The 15,631-nt window shown below is 41.4% G+C and overlaps 1 protein-coding gene and 3 non-coding genes across 4 annotated transcripts; 2 read left to right on the forward strand and 2 right to left on the reverse strand.

The window, feature by feature from the left end:
• Nucleotides 1-3,541: 3,541 nt before the first annotated feature.
• LOC117468991 (serine/threonine-protein kinase pim-2-like) lies at nt 3,542-8,366 on the reverse strand. Its single transcript, XM_034113382.1, has 8 exons — nt 8,351-8,366; nt 5,154-5,558; nt 4,799-4,893; nt 4,662-4,709; nt 4,312-4,533; nt 4,041-4,218; nt 3,769-3,942; nt 3,542-3,633 (listed from the first exon to the last, which is right to left on the reverse strand). Exons 1-8 carry the CDS (start codon nt 8,364-8,366, stop codon nt 3,542-3,544), a joined length of 1,230 nt encoding a protein of 409 aa, XP_033969273.1.
• A 5,503-nt stretch (nt 8,367-13,869) lies between these two features.
• LOC117469049 lies at nt 13,870-13,988 on the forward strand. The gene has a single exon (XR_004554530.1). It is a non-coding gene; the product is annotated as a 5S ribosomal RNA (ribosomal RNA).
• Nucleotides 13,989-14,352: 364 nt separating this feature from the next.
• LOC117469056 lies at nt 14,353-14,471 on the reverse strand. The gene has a single exon (XR_004554537.1). It is a non-coding gene; the product is annotated as a 5S ribosomal RNA (ribosomal RNA).
• Nucleotides 14,472-15,064: 593 nt separating this feature from the next.
• On the forward strand, nt 15,065-15,183 carry LOC117469057. The gene has a single exon (XR_004554538.1). It is a non-coding gene; the product is annotated as a 5S ribosomal RNA (ribosomal RNA).
• The last annotated feature ends 448 nt before the right edge of the window (nt 15,184-15,631 follow it).

The following is a 15,631-nucleotide window of genomic DNA, read 5'->3' on the forward strand; positions in this document are numbered from 1 at the left end:
AGCACTGTATTCGCCATGATACAGACAGTCTGTGGTTTGTACTTGTTTAACTTTTGTCTAGTTTCTGAACAGATATGAGGAGCTGTGAGCTTGAGTGCTAACAGCTAACGGCTGATGTTGTTTTTCTGTGGTTCTCATTGAAGATGACGTGACGGCTCCGCCTACACTGCGTTACTATAGTTACTGCCCCAGCTACTAAACTGTAATGGAAACGCAGAATAAAGTGAGCCAGTCCTCATCCCGAGCAGTCGCTGTCCATGTACGGCAGGGATATCCTCTCCCGCATGGACCACATCATGGCCAGCATCACCTCCACATTTGGTTCCATCTTAAAGATGGACTCAACCAAAAAGGTAATATATAATGTGACTGTGTATTTGATTTCCATGTTTGTTATACTCTCCTATAAACAATAGCATTACATATATAGTTTTTATTATAAATGTGTTCGATTATAAATCTATAAACATTAACTGCTATAGATAATTTCTAATAAATGCCTACACTTAAACATTGCTGTTGTCACATTCCAGATCAAAAGGCATCAAAGCAAGGTGGAGCAGCTCTTCCCTGCTCAACCCTCTGGCCCTCAGATGGAGCTGCAGCTCTTCCCTGCTTCACCTTTGGGCTCCATGATATTTACTCCAGTGACCTCACAGGTTCCTGTCCTGGTCGCTGTTCCACCGGTTCTGAATGCCAGCCTCTCTCTGCTTTTCCTGCTCCTAGTCCTGCTCCTGCTCCATACTGTGTGGAGCAGGAGTTAGTGTTAGTTTTAGTGTTAGTAGTATTAGTGTTAGTTTTTGGCTGTATGAACAGCCAAAAACTAACCCGCAAAGTACTGCACAACACGTGCAGAAAGTGTGGGAGGTTTGGGACAGCGGATACTGGACACAGCCAGTACTACATTGTGCCAAAGGAAATACAAAAATGTATATCCCCCCACCAGAGGCATGGACACTGGACACTTATTTATGTATATAGTTTGGTGTATAGTTTGATATTTATTTATATATATGATATGTATTTTAAGTTTATGATAATGCTTATTATGTTAAAACTCATTTAGAGTGTTATTTTAATTATTTTTGTTATACTGCACCTTACTTACTTTTAAGGGTTGTTTTACATTTTATTATGTTGAACTAATTTAAAATAAAGGTTTGGTTCTTTCAAGTACCTAGTTACTGTCCAATAATTCAGTTGAGTGCTATGTTTAGAATTTCTAAAGGTTTTCTCTGTTTAAAAAAACCAATACCTTCTTATTGCAAATTTAATGTAATGGGTATGGCTTAATTATTTATCCACAGCACAAAAACCATGAGCTTCAATACAGGTCCATATTGGTTACTTAAAAACTATCCCTGATGGAAAAAAAGAAAATGTGTAAACTTGAAAGAAGTAGATAAGTTTGATTTAATATTTATTAGAAATATATATCATAGAAAATTGTAGTAGGAGGAATGCACAAACCAAAACAATGGTGTACTCTTTTGGCAGATAATATGGACTGCATCTTAAGGCCCGGACACACCAGTCCGATTTTGGGAGTCAGAGGCCGTCAGAGGCCGTCAGAGGCAGTCGGGCATTCGCGGCGCCCTACTCAGGTTTGTGTGTCCCGCACCGTCGTCTCTTTACGGCACCTTTTCACACTTCCGGACGCCTCCCGCGGCCGATTCAACATGTTGAATCGGCCGCGGGAGGCGTCCGGAAAGTCATGTACATTTTGCAAGAAGAGGCCATTATTCAGATAGTGTTTCTGTCTGCCCCTCTATTCTTTCTCCCATTATCCTCCACAATCTGCCTAGAAGTATTTTAACGTTGTAGCTGTTCAAGATGGTCATTTTAAAATGTGTTAAAAATATACTGTTAGTAGTTAAACCAATAATAATGTGCGGCTGCTACTGGCAGTTATGTAGGCACATTTTTTATTTTTTATTATCGCTGTGTGATTAAAAGAATAAACACAAATAGCAGGATAGGCAATACAAAACTTTATTTCGTACCTTGATACTACAGCCATTGATAACACAGCATTAGACATATTTGGCAAACTCTTTTTTTATTGTATTACACACTATTTTTATCGTATTGTAGTCGATTGTTGACATTGTACAGTTCTTTAGACATATTTGCTATATCTTATCCCACTGAAAAGGCACTGCACCGACACCGTTAAAATATTGGCATAGTTCATCCCTGTGCTGCTTGGCTCGAGCTGGATTATTGGTGGTGTGTGGCAGGGTGGCCTGCCGTAGTTCAGGGTCTTGTCTCCATCTTCCTGGGACAGTGCCATGATCGGGTCCTTCCTGGTCAACAAATCCCGCCATGGATGCGCTACAGTTCTCTGTGCGCAGGAAGTTGTGCAGACCACAGCAAGCCAAAACAATGGCCTCCACTTTGGCAGTGTCTTGAATGTTTATGGTGGTGAGAAAGACCCGAAAACAGTTGGAAATGGCTCATCTGCCACAATGGAGTAACAAACCGCCTGGCCAGACGCTGTGTTTGTTTGTTTGTTTATATCACTCAGTCTGTTCTTCTTCTCTTGGTGTATAAAAGGCAGTCTGTCTTCCGGTTGTTGCCTCTTTTGAATGACGAATACACACTACCGCTGCCTGCTGGTAAGGACAGTTATTGCCACTCGTCGACTGAAGTATTTGCGGTGTGTTCGTAGGCTTTTACGTCGACGAAGCTGACGTAAAAGTCGGGACGCCTTCGGTACGCGTTCTTTGGTCTCAGGTGGGTGTGTAGCGGCCTTTAAAGATTTGAAAAAATTGGGAATGGGATTTTTTTCATTGGATTTTAGAATATTGCTGAAAATAAAATCTATGTTGAACACATGTTTACATTACTTGCATGTTTTGTTCACCAGGAAAATCTCCACCGCTTCATTATTTTTTTATCATAAACGCAAAAGGGAAAAGATAAGCTCAGTCTATAAAGAAACTCCATCAAGGTTGCCTGGTTGAGCGTCACCACAGCTAAGCTAAGGACTCGGTGCGATGATTTATTTAATTTTTTATAGAAGGCTTCGTTTTTATGACACATAGAAGCTTTGGAAATTCAGCAGTGGGGTATTTACTGACGTGTTATGTCATAGAACAAAATGTGAACATCTTTTCAGCTAGTATTAAATACAGACCTTATTTTGGGCGTCTTAAAACTAATACAAAAAGCCTTTCACTTCGAGACGTTGGAAATGGAAGTAGTAAAAGGCTAACTGATTTATAGGTTTTAGGACTCATTCCTGCACTACTCTTTTTCTTTTGTGTGCTCGAGTTGGTGCTGCTCTATTCTTAGTTCTCTGGACTGAGGTTAGACTGAGCTAGAACGATACTTTCATATCCAACCTTTAAGGTTTGTTTTAAGCTGAAATGCTGATGTAAAAAATATGTTTGTTTTATATTTTTGAAGCATTATTAAAGATACAATTCTGGAGGTGAGATGAATGAAAATACATACTGATTTTTAATATATATATATATATTTAATATATTTCGCGGCCCATCTGTGTTCCAGGACAAGCCCAAGCGGTGGTGGAGGATTATTTGAACCACGGGTGCGCCTGAATCTGCTTAAGGGTGGCACGCTCCTTCGGGTTCACTGCCAAGCACATTTTCATTAAATCCTGGCAGTCTGAGAGAGAAGAAGGAAGTTAATATACAAGGTTAGGTTGAATTGGCTAATGATCTAATGGACCCTGGAAGGAAAACAATGTGAGCAGTATAAGAACCAAAACTCAGATACTGTGTTGACAGGGCATCATCCTACCTTGGGACAGCTCCTGGTTGAGTTCAATTTTGTCACAAAGATATTCAGAGGTGGTGAACTGTTTGTCCCCATCCAGAAGCTCAAACAGGACCGCGCCCAGTTGCCAGACTGTGGTGGGGCCTGCCTTGTATTTCCCCTTAATGAAGAGCTCTGGAGGAGCGTAGGCAGAGGTTCCTACAATACACAGACAAAGGGTGAGGAGAAGATTTAGATAAGTCATCATCCAGATCACCAGCTGAATTCAGGACGAGAGCAGAAGCCAGACGTCGTACCAGAGAATGAGCTGAAAGGCGTTTTCCTCACACGGCAGCCACAACCAAAATCTATGATCCTCACTCGGGGTTCATCGGATCGAGTCTCAATCAGAATGTTCTCTGTTTTGATGTCCCGATGAAAGACTCCGACAGAGAGCATTTGAATGGATGCCTCCACCAGCTGCTTCATGATGTTCTGGTTAAGAAATTCAGAGACACAGTAGGTTAGCACAGCTTGAAGGGAACACCGTAAACTGAGACAGTAATATACACCGCTCAGCTTAAGTACCTTAGCCTGGTCCTCGCTCAGGGCACCACCGTTGTCATTAAGGTGGTTCCAAAGGTCCACAGAAGAGACTGGTCTCTCCATGATGAGAAGAACCTCCTCATCAAAACTGTACCAGTCGAGTAAAGAGACGGCAGCGGATTTCCCCACTGTCCCTGGTCCATCTCCAGCTCTCAACATGAGGAGCACCTCCTTGGGGATCATGTAAATCTTCCCATTTAGGATCTGAAATACACAACATTCAAGTCAGGAATCGTTCCCGTTGAAAACTGGTTTGAAGTGGTCTAATTACTTGGAATGAATGCTCCACTGCGACTAACAAGAACGTTCAACATTGACTTCAAACCACTCACCGTTGGTTGAGTCTCCACATCAGCTTTGGGGATGTGTTTGATTGCAACCTATGGGACAGAGTTACCAGTACTTTGGTTAGTGCAGGAAGGAATGACTGTTTGTATGTGTGATGGGAAAATATGTATGGCAAACTTACTTGAAAATGATCAGTTCTCCTGTTCCCAGCATAAACAGAACCAAAGCCTCCTTTTCCAAGCAATCCAAGTTGCTCGTACTTGGCTTCAAAATTGGCTACACACACAAATATAGATGTAAGTCTTGCTATACTGTACATGGAGAAAACATCTTACTTTAGCCCATCGTTTAAACTAAAGCCAGGCGCTATGGTTGTAGACAGTGGATGTTAACCTGGTGGTTAGTTAATCTTTATTCCTAACATGTTAAATCTTATTTTGTTTAGTGAGAAGTTATGTGACTATTTATTGACCAAATGTCAGCCAGGATTGATATACTGTACACCAATTTACTTTCTTTCACACCATCTAGCTTACCTCTGATGTTGTTGACGAATTGGGGCGTGCTCCCATTGTGTTGTTGGGAGGTTGAAGAGCTGCTGGGACTGGGGGAGACTTCAGAGCCGATCTCCCTTCTCCTTGTATCTGGAGTCTGTGATGCTGGCAGCTGCTCAGCACTGGCCCTCTCCAAACTCTTCTCCACTACCACCTTGGTGGGTTTACCAGAGTTAGAGTCAGTGTTTCTACCCTTCTGCCTTTTGTTGGGGATCACTACTCTACTGCTGGCCTTTCTCTTGGTCACATGGACCTCAACAGCTTTGCTGGCACCACGCCTTTTTGTGGATGACTTTGAGGGTTTTTCGCTGACTTTTCTCTTTTTGGCTTTAACCCTATAGTCTTCCCCAAGGCAGTTTTTGGTTTTAGTCCTGTCGCCATTGCTCTCTACAAAGATACAAACCCATATAACATCCACTTAATGTTGATATTGGACAATAGAGAACCGCAGTGACGCGTCCTAAAACCCGGAAGTAAACTCCTTCCGGTTCCTTCATCAAAAACGCAATTCAATTTCTCCATAGGATTTTGGAAAATAGCTCGAAATAAGGTCTGTGGTTGACACACATTTAAGAGACGGATCACGTTTTGTGCAGCCGGATAATATCCACATGTCTACCCTACTTTTATAATTTCGAATCATAAATCTAGTCGCCAGAAGCAAAATGCTAACGTTATGCTATAAACGAACTACAGCAGGGTCGCTGCTTCAACGTCACGCCAACTTAAGATCCATATTCAAACATACAGATTCTAAATGGTACAAGTTGGTTCAAGCAGAACAGGGCAAACAAACTTAGCGGGAGTGTTTTACGTGTTCGGTGTAATGACGTAAAACGGCCTGGACAACTTCTGTAGTCCTATTCAGCCACATGTTAACAACCATCGTTTTTCAGACACGTAAACTCTTCAAAAATCACCAGCGGGGTCACTGCTGATGTATTTAATGTCGTAGAACAAAACGTGATCTGTCTCTTCAATTTGTGTCAAACACAGACCTTATTTCAAACTATTTTCCAAAATCCTATGGAGAAATTGCATTGCTTTTTGTCGAAGGAGCCGGACGTGGTAAAAATGCTAACTTACTTCCGGGTTTTAGGACGCGTCACTGCGGTTCTCTATTACAACAACTAATGTAATGTTAAGGTGAATTGAGCAAAAGTTAAAAAAATGTGAATTGAGTGGACAAAACATGAAGTCTGATCTTCTGTATGTCTGCAAGGTAGATTCTCTTCCTGTCCATCACGTTGACCTCTACGCCTTACCAGTGGTGGTTAAATACTTTTCTTTTTACTCTATATTTATTCAAATACTAAAGTCTTTAGTATCTTTGCAAATTGCGATTGTGCATTTCAAGTATTCAGGTGTGACATTACAATCATGCTTACCTGTAAATGTAACAGTTATGATATCACAGTAACATAAAATGTAGTATAACATAATCCCCCCACACTGCAAAAAAAGCTGATCAAGTCATTTCTGTGTATAATTAAGTCATAAAAAATGTGTTTTAAATAAGTGAATAGGTGTGACTGAAGAATATTGTAATAACATCAACTTGTTTCAAGATGTATCTTAACACACATCTGTATCTTATAACAAGACAGATTAATTAAGACAGATTTCAAGCAAAACTAACTTTATTCCTACAATATAAAGTGTTTCTAGTTATTAATTTTCTGTACACTGGCACGTTTTCTAAGTTGTTTCAAGGAAGACACAATAAACTAAAGAAAAAATGACTCTAAAATCTGGCAGTGCATTAAATCAGGATGTCAAACTCACTTAGATCATTCTCTGAGTGCAGAGAACGATTCGTTTTTAACCTCTTAGGCCTCATTTTGTTTTGCGAAGCTGGATGAAAACTAATATTCTGCTGTGGATACTGAGAAGTTGTGTTTCTCTACTGATCTGGTGTGTGTGAGTGAAGGTAGAACTCTGGGTGTTCTGAGGCCATGTGTTGGCATTCTGAGAGCCGGGTTCCGTCATCACCATGACAATACATAATGAATTCTACTGAGACAAGCAATTCTTTCTTTTCAAAATATTTTTATTAATTTTCTTGTTCAACACAGAATTCCCACAGATGGGCCGAAACAGTATCACAATGCAGTGAGTTGTGCAAACATGTAGCATTACATTAAAAAAAGTAAAGACATTTTATAGAAAATAAAAAAATTAGAAAAGCAATTCTAAAAACTATTAGTTGCCAAAAATAGAAAAGTTGAAAAAAACTAATTAATAATTTGTGTTGGGTCCAACCAAAGATATCAAAATAGCAGTGAATCCTCCAAAACACAAAATCCATGAGATAACAACGGACACATTGAGACGATAAGACTTCAATGTAAATATTCTGTAAGGTTTTTATTTAAATTTGAGCAGCAGCAAAACAAATTAAACACAACATTGACCCTATTTTGGGATTTGTGCTGGTAAACTATTGCCTTATTACACTCCAGCAGACAAAGGAGTTAAGTCTAAAACCAGAATTGCCACGTAAATTCTGAAGAACTCTACACCACACCCATGTATTTAGCTAGTTCAGAGAGAATAATCAACATTGTGCATAACAAGATAGAATCATAACACCTCTATCAGCTGATATGGTGATTACGGTATGGCCGTAAACAAAAATTGGACCGGCACTAAATCATAATCACGATTATTTGGGTCAATAATTGATATCACGATTATTAAATACTATTATTCATTGACTTTAAAACAAATACAAATAATATTTTGAACAGTATCTTTTTAACTGTTGATTACCCTGAACGTATAATTCAACTGAAAAGCCAATACAAAAATAAATAAAATAAATGATACATTTAAATATATAATATCAAAATAAATACAAATATTTTGGAGCGCACTTCCACAAGCTACTAAACATATATAAATATGATAAATACAAATAAATGAGACCAAAATTAATTAGATCAAATATGTTGCAGTGCACTGTCACAACCTAGCAAAGCAAAATAATTGTTTTTTTCGATTATGTTGTTTTCGTAATTGTGGCAGGCCAAAATCGTAATTGCGATTAGAATACGATTAATTGCACAGCCCTAACCGGCACACATGTTATTTATAGCTGCTCAAACGCCGCTGATAACCCTCAACCTTCTCAGCTACAGCTAAAGTACAATCGATGCTCTTTTACTACTGTCAATCACCTGTTTGGAGCCCCATGTTTGCAAAAAACTGAAAGTTGCCCATTACCTCTTGAATCATGACTTTTATCAACAATGCATTCATATAAAATAGAGCGTCTCAGTCTTGGTGTGAATGCTTGTTTGGTGTCTGGCTGAAAGTTCAATTCAAGCTTTTTTTTGCAAAGTGCTGGAATCGGCTGCCATTTAAGTAAGATCTGCCCAAACCATGGTCCGTTCTGAAAGGGGGAACTAAGCTAACGACTTTTAATCCGTTTCTATGACAGTTTTGCTCCGTTTATTGATTTTGGTTGTACTTTAATAAAACTTGTCTGGACTTCAAATCATCATATTTCAAATCTTTCTCCTCGCTTTCTCTTGCCCGTAGTTTAGGCTCCAAGCTTGAGTAAAAGAGGATAGATTGTATTTTAGCTGTAGAAGAAGGCTGCGTTATCAGCGGTGTTGAAGCTGCTATATGTGTGCCGGTTCAATTTTCGTTTACGGCCATACCACCCTGAATAAGGTAGATGCAGAGATAGGGAGAGATTTAGGAAATTATATTAGATTAAAAGAAGAGCTGGGTGAGATAGAAATGGGGAAGTGCATGGGGGCAATTATAAGGAGTAGGGCGAAGTACTTGGTGGAAGGGGAGAAATGTACAGGCTTCTTCCTGGGCATGGAGAAGAGGAAGCAAGGGAGCAATTATATTAAACAGTTAGAGGGGAAAGGGGGGGAGATGATAACGGATTTGGTAGGGATAGCTAGTAGGGTAGAGGAATTCTACAGTGATTTGTTTAAAGAGGAGGTGGCTGATAAGAGGAGTATGGAAGCAGCAATAGGTAGCATGGAAAGGAGCCTGAGTGATGAGGGGAGGGACATGTGTGAGGGGGAAATAGGGATAGGGGAGATAGAGCTTGCGATTAAAGGGTTAGGTAGGAATAAAAGTCCAGGGCTGGATGGACTGACAGCAGAATTCTACGTTGAGTTTAAAGAGGTTCTGGTTCCTATTCTGCACGAGCTGTTTAAGCAGCTGGGAGAGAGGGAGGAATTGCCGGCTGACATATCAACGGGGATGATTAGCATTTTATACAAGAAGGGAAATAGAGATAAGTTGGAAAACTATAGGCCACTGAGCATGTTAAATACAGACTACAAAATTCTGGCACGGGTGTTGTCGAACAGAATTAAGAGGGTGATTGGGACAGTAGTGGGGTGCACACAGGCATATAGCATACCAGGGAGGGACATTAGTGACACGGTGAGTAGCTTAAGGGACACTATTGAGCACATGAAGGGAGGGAAGGGTGGAATAGTCGTCAGCTTAGATCTTAATAAAGCTTTTGATAGAGTGAACCACTCCAGGGTTTTAGAGAGAGCGGGTTTTGGGAAAGGGCTAATAGGGTGGATTAAAAGGATATATGCAGGGGCGGCAAGTTGTGTTAAAGTTAATGGGGTGATAACAAATGTATTCAGATTAGGGAGGTCAGTCCGGCAAGGGTGCCCTCTCTCTGCCATGCTCTATGCCTTGTCAGCAGAACCGCTTGCAGCTTTATTGCAGAAAAATAAAGAGATAAGAGGAATAGAGGTGCCAGAAGGAAAGATGAGTCTCCTGTTTCAGTACGCAGATGATACGACAGTAACGGTGAGGGATGAAGAGAGTATGAGAGGGATTTTTGATAGTTTAGAGGTATATGGTGGGGCGTCAGGGGCAAAGGTAAACATAGAAAAGTCAGAGTTTATGGTGCTAGGGAGGGTGAACGTAGGGAGAATAGATTTGGGGCTTAAAGAAAATAAGGATTATTTTAAAGTGCTGGGGATACATTTAGGGATAAAGGACAGGGAGGGCAGGGATATTCAGTTTGAAGGAATAATGGAGCATAAGGAAAACGATGACCTTTTGGAGAAGAAGGAAGCTAAAATTGAGAGGGAAAATTATAGTAGTGAACGGGTTAATAATGAGCAAACTAATTTATGTATTGAACGTTCTGGATGTTCCTGAGAGGGTGCTGAAAGAAATAGACAAAATAATAAGTGAGTTCTTATGGGATGGAAAGGGAGTGAAGATAGCAAAGGAGGTTTTGGAGAATGGATATAAAGATGGGGGATTGAAGCTAATTAACTTAGAAAGGAAGACAAAAGCAATAAGAATAAAGATGATGATAAGATACCTGAGCGTCAAGAATGACAACCTATGGAAGGTCTTTCTAAGGGATGCTCCTATAAGTATCTTGGTGTCCATCTAGATCAGGGGTTTTCAAAGTGTGGGAAGGTGAGCCTCCCCTCAGAGAACATAAGAACAGCCGCACCATATTATTGTTGTTGCTATAATGCAGGGGTATTATTATCCAGTGGAATGCCCTTACCTACTGGCCTAGTTAAATCAAAGTGGTTACTTATTTTTGTCTGGGCAGTGTAGTTTTACACACCATCTTATTTGACTTTCTCAGGGCAGACCCCCACAAAGAAAAAAATATATGTACACACGTAAGGTCATCATCTTAACAGTTTTTTATGCTCGAGTCATCGGTGAGCAGAGCATCAAGTTGGCATGCCTATTACAGCTGAATGCGGCGATTACCATCTTGTTCAGCAAAACGCCTCACAAACGTATTAAGATCCAAAGCTTTAGTGCGTTTTGATTCAATGCTGAGTACAGCCAAACTTGACAGTCTCTTCTCTGTCATTGTAGACCGCAAATACCTTATTCCTTCCGTGTACTTGGGTCCGAATGCTTCTCGTTTTCTGCCGCCCGTTCAATTGAAATCGCCGCCAATCACATTTCCTCGCTCGCGCCAGGGTTACAAGGCTCGCGTCTTGTGCTGCATTCACTTGCACTCGGACATCAGGGATTTTCTCTGATAAATGTCCGATGAGCCACAACTTTTATTTCAAAACAAAGCTGCCAACTGGGGTGGCCAGACGCTGTCTCCTCTCTCACTTTAGGTAACTTCACTAAAAATCGATCCATGTTGCCGCTCGCATAAAGTTAGCTGAAGTTAACAAGCTAGATTTCACTGTTTCTCTTTATTTTTTTCTCACGCTGCGCCTCCCCTGAAGCTCTCTGGCGCCCCCCAGGGGAGGCGCGCCTCACACTTTGAAAACCGCTGATCTAGATAATACACTCAGCTGGAAGGCGCATGTTCAAGGTCTGTGCTCTAGACTTCAGCAGCGGTTGTACTTTCTGCGTCGACTCCGGGCTTTCGGAGTCGACCAGAAGTTCATGTTACTGTTCTATCATGCAGTGTTGGAGAGCATCATTAGGTATGGTATCACTGCCTGGTATGGTAACTTGACAGTGCAGTCAAAGTCACAGATCGCTCGCCTAGTACAGACTGCTATGAAGATTATGGGGGTTAAAAAACACCCATCTCTCCAAAACCTATACAAGCAGTCGATTATCAGACAGGCAAAACAAATTGTGTCTGATCCCACCCACATACTCCACCCAGAATTCCAGCTCCTACCTTCTGGTAGAAGATTCAGGGTTCCCAGGAGCAGGCTGAACCGCTATAAGCACTCATTCCTACCTATGTCGATTAAGCTTCTTAACATTCACATGAAATGATATGTAGTCAAATGTAATGAAATGTACTTTTTTTAATGTTGGCCATGAGGGTTGTGCAATAGGTCGCCATTGTCAGTATGTACGTGTGTGTATTGTGTTTGTTCAAACGGTGTATGACTGATGATATGTGTATGTCTCTTAATGTCCACTATGTTTGTATATGTACATGGATGCACTGCAGGACGGAGTCCAGAACAAATTTCCTTACAGGGACAATAAAGTATATCGTATCGTATCGTAAGCAAGTGTGGCGGATGTGGTGAAAGTATGATTTTTATGAAGATGGGGAAAGGGAGGATGAATGAGTGAGTTTCAAAAGGAGGTTTTGAGTGCATGGGGAGAGTTTTTGGTAAATGTGGGGTATGACTGCGTGAATGTAAGGCAAGTGTGGCAGCAGCCAATCTTCCTCAATCCTAGGATTAAGGATGAGAAAGGTTCTATCTTCAATTTGCCAATGTGGAGGGTGGGATTCAGACTGGTGAAGGATTTGGTTTACGAGTATGTTCCTGGGTTCATGAGGTCGCAGGTCATTGTGGATGAGGTGAGGGAAAGAGATTTGGTGATGGGTTTGAGGACTGCTGAGAATGTGATGGACAGTATAAAAGAGGGGATGCCGGATGAATGGAGAAGGATGGTTGTGTGGGAGCAGGCGGGAAGAGATGAGAGCAGGGTTGAATTATATGTAGGCACGGGGGAAAAAAGGATCACCCTGGGGAAAATGAAAACGAAAGGAATCTATGAGATGATGAGGAAAGAGTGTGTAAGGAGACCAGCCGCTGAGAAAGTGTGGGAGAAAATAATGTTGAGATGGAGGTGAGGAAAATATGGTGGAACTTAAGGGTAAAGGGAAATAGCCCTGAGTGTGAGAATTTTGATTTTATGCTAAGACACAATAGAGTTTATAATAACTTAATTGTGAGCATGTTTGACAGTGGAGTGAAGAGGGAATGTGATGTGTGTAAAGTAGGTGTAGAGAACTGTATGCATGAGTTTGTGGAATGTAGTGAATTGAGGGGTTCATTCGAAAGAATGAAAGAGATGTTATACAGATGCTGGGATGAAAAGGAAATAAAGAATATGGACTGGAAGGAACTGTGGTTGTTTGGATGGACGGGGAAAATGTGTGGCCATAATGTAAATGTTAACCTGCTGAACCTTGTATTGAGCCACGCCAGATATGCAGTAAAGCTAAGGAGGAATGTGGCGCATTATGAGGGAAAAGTAGTCAGTGTCTGGGACCTGATGGTGAAGACTATGAAGAGAGACATCAAACTGTTGTACATACAAATGGGAAAAGAGGAGTTTGTGGGAGAATATGTGGAGGGATGTTCATTGATAGAAGAGGAGGAAGGGAAGTTAAAATTCAATTTTGAGATGCAATAAAGAAAATGTTTTATTGTTTTGGTTTTGGATGATGATGGATTCCTGTAAAAGGGGATCCTTGTTGTTTTAAAAAGAAAATGTGATAAAGTGTAATATGTATTTTAATAATAAAAGATAAAAAAAAAAAAAACACGCCCGATCACGCCCGATCTCGGAAGCTAAGCAGGGTCGGGCTGGGTCAGTACTTGGATGGGAGACCGCCTGGGAATACCCGGTGCCGTAAGCTTTTTTATTTTCTTCCTTCTGGCTGAAAGTTCAATTCAAGCTTTTTTTTGCAAAGTGCTGGAATCGGCTGCCATTTAAGTAAGATCTGCCCAAACCATGGTCCGTTCTGAAAGGGGGAACTAAGCTAACGACTTTTAATCCGTTTCCATGGCAGTTTTGCTCCGTTTATTGATTTTGGTTGTACTTTAATAAAACTTGGCTGGACTTCAAATCATCACATTTCAAATCTTTCTCCTCGCTTTCTCTTGCCCGTAGTTTAGGCTCCAAGCTTGAGTAAAAGAGGATAGATTGTATTTTAGCTGTAGAAGAAGGCTGTGTTATCAGCGGTGATGAAGCTGCTATAAACAGCATGTGTGCCGGTTCAATTTTCGTTTACGGCCATACCACCCTGAACACGCCCGATCTCGTCCGATCTCGGAAGCTAAGCAGGGTCGGGCCGGGTCAGTACTTGGATGGGAGACCGCCTGGGAATACCCGGTGCCGTAAGCTTTTTATTTTCTTCCTTCATCGGCAGAGGTCCCTGCACATTCTTTTGAGGGTTAGCCAATCTCCAATCTATCATCCAATCGTGATATTCCATTTCCATTGTGAGATTGGACCTAAGCCAATCACGTCACGGTATCGCAATGGACAGAGCCACTCACGGCACTGCTTCTCTCCGAACCCGCCCCCTACGCCCTGTTGATTGACAGTGGTCCTTTTTTTTGTTTGGCTTTTAAATAGTTATTAAAATATCAATATTTGAGCAAATTGTTTATCAGAGCAATAGTTAACTTTGCATTGCCCTCAGTCTGTTTACAGCTGTAGTCAATTGAAAGGGCAGCGCCGTCTGCTGACCAAGGAATAAAGTAAAAGCTTACGGCACCGGGTATTCCCAGGCGGTCTCCCATCCAAGTACTGACCCGGCCCGACCCTGCTTAGCTTCCGAGATCGGACGAGATCGGGCGTGTTCAGGGTGGTATGGCCGTAAACGAAAATTGAATCGGCACACATGCTATTTATGGCTGCTCAAACGTCGCTGATAACCCTCAACCTTCTCAGCTCCAGCTAAAGTACAATCTATGCTCTTTTACTACTGTCAATCACCTGTTTGGAGCCCCATGTTTGCAAAAAACTGAAAGTTGCCCATTACCTCTTGAATCATGACTTTTATCAACAATGCATTCATATAAAATAGAGCGTCTCAGTCTTGGTGTGAATGCTTGTTTGGTGTCTGGCTGAAAGTTCAATTCAAGCTTTTTTTTGCAAAGTGCTGGAATCGGCTGCCATTTAAGTAAGATCTGCCCAAACCATGGTCCGTTCTGAAAGGGGGAACTAAGCTAATGACTTTTAATCCGTTTCCATGGCAGTTTTGCTCCGTTTATTGATTTTGGTTGTACTTTAATAAAACTTGGCTGGACTTCAAATCATCACATTTCAAATCTTTCTCCTCGCTTTCTCTTGCCCGTAGTTTAGGCTCCAAGCTTGAGTAAAAGAGGATAGATTGTATTTTAGCTGTAGAAGAAGGCTGCGTTATCAGCGGTGATGAAGCTGCTATAAATAGCATGTGTGCCGGTTCAATTTTCGTTTACGGCCATACCACCCTGAACACGCCCGATCTCGTCCGATCTCGGAAGCTAAGCAGGGTCGGGCCGGGTCAGTACTTGGATGGGAGACCGCCTGGGAATACCCGGTGCCGTAAGCTTTTTATTTTCTTCCTTCATCGGCAGAGGTCCCTGCACATTCTTTTGAGGGTTAGCCAATCTCCAATCTATCATCCAATCGTGATATTCCATTTCCATTGTGAGATTGGACCTAAGCCAATCACGTCACGGTATCGCAATGGACAGAGCCACTCACGGCACTGCTTCTCTCCGAACCCGCCCCCTACGCCCTGTTGATTGACAGTGGTCCTTTTTTTGTTTATTTTGTTTGGCTTTTAAATAGTTATTAAAATATCAATATTTGAGCAAATTGTTTATCAGAGCAATAGTTAACTTTGCATTGCCCTCAGTCTGTTTACAGCTGTGTCAATTGAAAGGGCAGCATCGCAATGGACAGAGCCACTCACGGCACTGCTTCTCTCCGAACCCGCCCCCTACGCCCTGTTGATTGACAGTGGTCCTTTTTTTTGTTTGGCTTTTAAATAGTTA

Source organism: Trematomus bernacchii, unplaced genomic scaffold (genome assembly GCF_902827165.1).
Source record: "Trematomus bernacchii unplaced genomic scaffold, fTreBer1.1, whole genome shotgun sequence".
Taxonomy (NCBI): domain Eukaryota; kingdom Metazoa; phylum Chordata; class Actinopteri; order Perciformes; family Nototheniidae; genus Trematomus; species Trematomus bernacchii.